The sequence below is a fragment of the Mandrillus leucophaeus genome, unplaced genomic scaffold (assembly GCF_000951045.1).
Source record: "Mandrillus leucophaeus isolate KB7577 unplaced genomic scaffold, Mleu.le_1.0 Scaffold300, whole genome shotgun sequence".
Classification (NCBI taxonomy): domain Eukaryota; kingdom Metazoa; phylum Chordata; class Mammalia; order Primates; family Cercopithecidae; genus Mandrillus; species Mandrillus leucophaeus.
The window spans coordinates 2,492,895-2,497,773 of NW_012103144.1; the positions used below are offsets into that span (position 1 = coordinate 2,492,895).

The window sequence follows — 4,879 nt, forward strand, 5'->3', positions numbered from 1 at the left end:
AAAATTCAAATATGGATTGCTAGACATTTTAAAGCTGAGTATTTGATATTAATACTACAACTGTGCCCTTTTCAATTCTGTCTGTTACCAGACTCCCATCTTATAACCTGTTTCACCTGATGGTCTTGAAATGACAACAGCATTGGGTGGCTGTTGATCTGCTGCCTGTACATATAACATTAACAACTCTTTTACGTCTTTAAGTTAACTTTAATATTTAAAATACCTTGGAAACCATTTCCTTCCTTTGCATGCTTGGGTACAAGGTAAAACGGCTTTAGTCTTAGTTGCTGCCTAACTTTTGCTGAAAGCCAGTTTTTAATGGCCAGGCCTTCTTTGGTGCTGGCAGGCCAGCTAGTTTTTAATTCCAAAGCCAGGGTTATATCCACAGATATTTCTTTATTAATAAGAAGTGTTACAGCAGGGCTCCCTCGTCTTTTCCTCTTCATGATGACATCTGTATCTGGTTGAACATATAAAAGAAAAGAAAGTATTAATCCAATTTTCTCTAGAAATACAGAGGAAATAATATAACTATAATTGAAGATCTCTGGTGTGCTAAGTATAAAGTAAACATTGGTGGTAAAACAGAAACTGGTTCTAAAAGGCAAAATGCTTTACTAAACCAATATTGGCCGGTAATATCACGCCTGTAATCACAGCACTTTGGAAGGCCAAGATGGGATGATCACTTGAGGTCAGGAGTTTGAGACCAGCCTGACCAACATGGAGAAACTTCATCTCTACTAAAAATACAAAAATTAGCTGGGCATGGTGGTACATGCCTGTAATCCCAGCTACTCAGGAGGTTGAGGCATGAGAATCGCTTGAACCCAGGAGGCGGAGGTTGCAGTGAGCCGAAATCACACCACTGCACTCCAGCCTGGTCGACAGATTAAGATTATGTCTCAAAAAAGAAAAACAAAAAAACCCACACAATAATTAATGATATCTCCCATGAGGAGGCATTGTCAAGATGGTGTGGGGCATCTATGATGAGGGGGTCTCTGTAGACTTTGAGGTTTAAGAGTGCTGTGATTAAATTTTCTTTTCTTTTCTTTTTTTTGAGACGGAGTTTCGCTCTTGTTGTCTTGTTGCCCAGGCTGGAGTGCAATGGCACAATCTTGGCTCACGGCAACTTCTGCCTCCCGGGCTCAAGCAGTCCTCCTGCCTCAGCCTCCTGAGTAGCTGGGATTACAGGCATGTGCCAAAGCGGCTCGTTAAATTTTCATTACAAATTATAGATGGCAGAATGGAGGGAAGCCTAGAGAAGAGGCCAGATGGGCAAGAGGGAAGAGACAGGCAGCGAAAAGACCACAGCAACAGCCCGGCACAGAGGCTGGGTGCCATGGCAGCACAAAGGCAGTGAGCATCAAGACACGGGGGAAGAAATGAGAGCAACTAAAGAAGTACAAATCAACATAACTGGTCATGAGTTGAGTATGCTGTGAGGAGAAAAGTAGGAGCCTTGGGATGCCATCCCAGGATCTTGGCCTAGGAAGTGACTGATGTTGGTTCCATTCCCCAAAACAGAATAAGCAGGAAGAAGAAAGACTGGGCCAAGCTGAACTTCATGAGATACAATGAGCTCTAGATACCTATGGGACACTCAAGTGGGGATGGTTGCTGGGTTGGTGGCTATGGTCAGAAATGTAGATGGCTTTGGGAGTTGGGGGTATATAAGCAGTAAAGACTACTACTCTCAGATAAGACTTCCACAGTGAGGAAGTAGAACACAAAGGAGAAAATACTAGAAAAATCTGCAAACCTGGCCACCTGTTACCCAAACCTGGCCACCTCTCCTGTTACCACTGAGGAAGTAAGTGTCCATCTACCTTACTTTTTTTGAGACAAAGTCTGGCTCTGTAGCCCAGGCTGGATGGAGTACAGTGGTGTGATCTCAGCTCACTGCAACCTCCACCTCCCAGGTTCAAGTGATTCTCCTGCCTCAACCTCCTGAGTAGCTGGGATTATAGGCAAGCACCACCACACCTGGCTAATTTTTGTATTTTTAGTAGAGATGGGGTTTTACCATGTTGGCCAGGCTGGTCTTGAACTCTTTTTCTTTTTTTTTTTTTTGAGACATAATCTTAATCTGTCGCCCAGGCTGGAGTTGCAGTGGCGCGATCTCGGCTCACTGCAAGCTCCGCCTCCTGGGTTCCCGCCATTCTCCTGCCTCAGCCTCCTGAGTAGCTGGGACTACAGGCGCCCGCCACCGCGCCCGGCTAATTTTTTGTATTTTTAGTAGAGACGGGGTTTCACTGTGGTTTCGATCTCCTGACCCTGTGATCCGCCCGCCTCGGCCTCCCAAAGTGCTGAGATTACAGGCGTGAGCCACCGCGCCCGGCCTGTCTTGAACTCTTGAGCTCAAATGATCTGCCTGCCTTGGCCTCCCAAAGTGTTGGGATTACAGGTGTGAGCCACCATACCTGGCCCTCCATCTACCTTTCAAAGGCCACCTCTGCACATGGTCTCTGGATCCCTTCCTTCTCAACTTCTCAAGTACCATGCTGTTCAACTATTCCCTCTCCTACATCAGCAACCTCTCCCTCCCTGCTAGATTATTCTGAAATTCATACAGAGGGTTACAGGGTATACCTCTCCTTTCACCCCATATCTTCCTCCTCTCCATACTCACCCATCTTCTGCTTCCTTCCAGCCCAAACTTTTTTTTTTTTTTTTTTTTTTTGAGACAGGGTCCCGTTCTGTCACCCAGGCTGGAGTGCAGTAGCATGAACATGGCTCACTGCAGCCTCAACCTCCTAGGCTCAAGCAATCCTCTTGCCTCAGCATTGTATGTAGCTGGGACCACAGGCACGTGCCACCACCCCTGGCTAATTAAAAAACATTGTTTTTCTTTTTTTTCTGAGACAGAGTCTTGCTCTGTCGCCCAGACTGAAGTGCAGTGGCGCAATCTCAGCTCACTGCAACCTCCGCCTCCTGGGCTCAAGCAATTCTCTTGCCTCAGCTTCCTGAGTAGCTAGGATTACAGGTGTGTGCCAACATGCCTGGCTAATTTTTGTAGTTTTAGTAGAGACAGGGTTTCATCATCTTAGCCAGGCTGGTCTCGAACTCCTTATCTTGTGATCCGCCCACCTCGGCCTCACAGAGTGTTGGGATTACAGGCGTGAGCCACCACGGCTGGCCTAAAAATTTTTTTTGTAGAGATGGACTCTCACTTTGTTGCCCAGGCTGGTCTTTAACTCCTGGGCTCAAGCGATCCTTCTGCCTTGGCCTCTCAAAGTGCTGAGACACCACACTCAGCCCAGTCAGAACTTTCTAGAGTGGCCTACACATGTTATCTCCACTGCAACCCTGCCTTTCACTCCATATCCATCACCCCACTGACATTTCTCTTGTCAACCCCAGAAGACCAAAGAACCCCACAAGACCAAAGACCAAATCCAATGGATTTCTGGATGTCAGTAGCATTCCAAACACTGGCTGCTCCTTCTACAAAACACTCATATTCTCCTTTTGCTCATTCTCTTCTTCCCAAACTCTAATGGAATTCTCTTCTTACCACCCTACTTAACATTGCAACTTCCCCCTGACCTCCATCTCTCACATTCCTGATCCCTCTCACTTTGCTATACTTCTTCACAACAGCACTTACTACTTTCTAGTATACAAGATAATCATTTTTTCCATTTGTTATTAATTGTATGCCTGTGCTTGCAAGATTATAAAGTACAGAAGGGTAGAGGTCTTCATCTAATTGTTCACTAATGAATCCTAAATAACTAGAACACCTACACGTTAGATAATAGATGAATATTGATTAAATTAATGGATGTATGAATTTACACTTTCTGCCTAGGTATTTCATCCATTCCCAAAGCCACCTATATGATGATGACTCCCAAATGTTTACTTGCAGCCCAAAGGTATCCTTTGCACTCCAAACCTATATCCAGCTACAAACTTAACACATCCACTTTGATGTTGATGTACCACAGGAATCTACAACCAAACATATCCAAAGCCAATAAACATAACTTAATTCATATACCAAAGTATGTTTTGCCTCAGTCCGTCCCATCTCAGAAAATGGCACAATCAATCCACCCAGATGCACCATCCAGAAACCTGGGAACCATCTTAATTTAATCCTCCCTCTTACCCCCTATGCTTAATCCAGCTGCAAGTGCTGCTACAGCTTGGACCTGTCTGCTGCTCCAATCCCAGCACCCTACTCCCACCCCATCTAAGCTGCCACCATCTTTTACCTGAACTATTACATCATTTTCCTTTCTAATCTTCCTATTTGCCTTCTTATAAAATCTATCCTCAGAAGCCAGAGTAAATGTTTAAAAATACAAAGCCAGTCATTACTCTCTGATGAAAACCTGGCTTCTCAATGATCAGATAATAAAACCTGGTGCTGGGCGCGGTGGCTCACTCCTGTAATCCCAGAACTTTGGGATACTGAGGTGGGTGGATCACCCGAGGTCAGGAGTTTGAGACCAGCCTGGCCAACATGGAGAAATCCCATCTCTACTAAAAACACAAAAATTAGCCGGGCGTGGTGCACACGCCTGTAATCCCAGCTACTTGGGAGGCTGAGGCAGGAGAATTGCTTAAACCTGGGAGGCGGAGGTTGAGGTAAGCCGAGATCAGGGCCATTGCACTCCAGCCTAAGTGACAAGAGTGAAACTCCATCTCAAAATAAAATAAAATAAAAATAAAATAAAATAAAATAAAATAAAATCTGGCCAGGCATAGTGGCTCACACCTGTAATCCCAGCACTTTGGGAAGCTGAGGCGGGTATATCATGAGGTCAGGAGTTCAAGACCAGCCTGGCTAAGATAGTAAAACCCCATCTATACTAAAAATACAAAAATTAGCCAGGCGTGGTGGTGGGTGCCTGTAATCCCC

At 45.2% G+C, this 4,879-nt stretch overlaps 1 protein-coding gene across 1 annotated transcript in view; it reads right to left on the bottom strand.

Annotated features, from left to right (window-relative positions):
* The window catches only part of MB21D1 (Mab-21 domain containing 1), a gene marked incomplete at its 5' end in the record, with an annotated part of 35,774 nt that overhangs the window by 19,781 nt on the left and 11,114 nt on the right, over positions 1–4,879 (bottom strand). Inside the window, one exon of the mRNA XM_011987120.1 lies at positions 227–463. Within this exon, the coding sequence (XP_011842510.1) occupies positions 227–463 (237 nt within the window). The remainder of the gene's footprint in view (positions 1–226; positions 464–4,879) is intronic.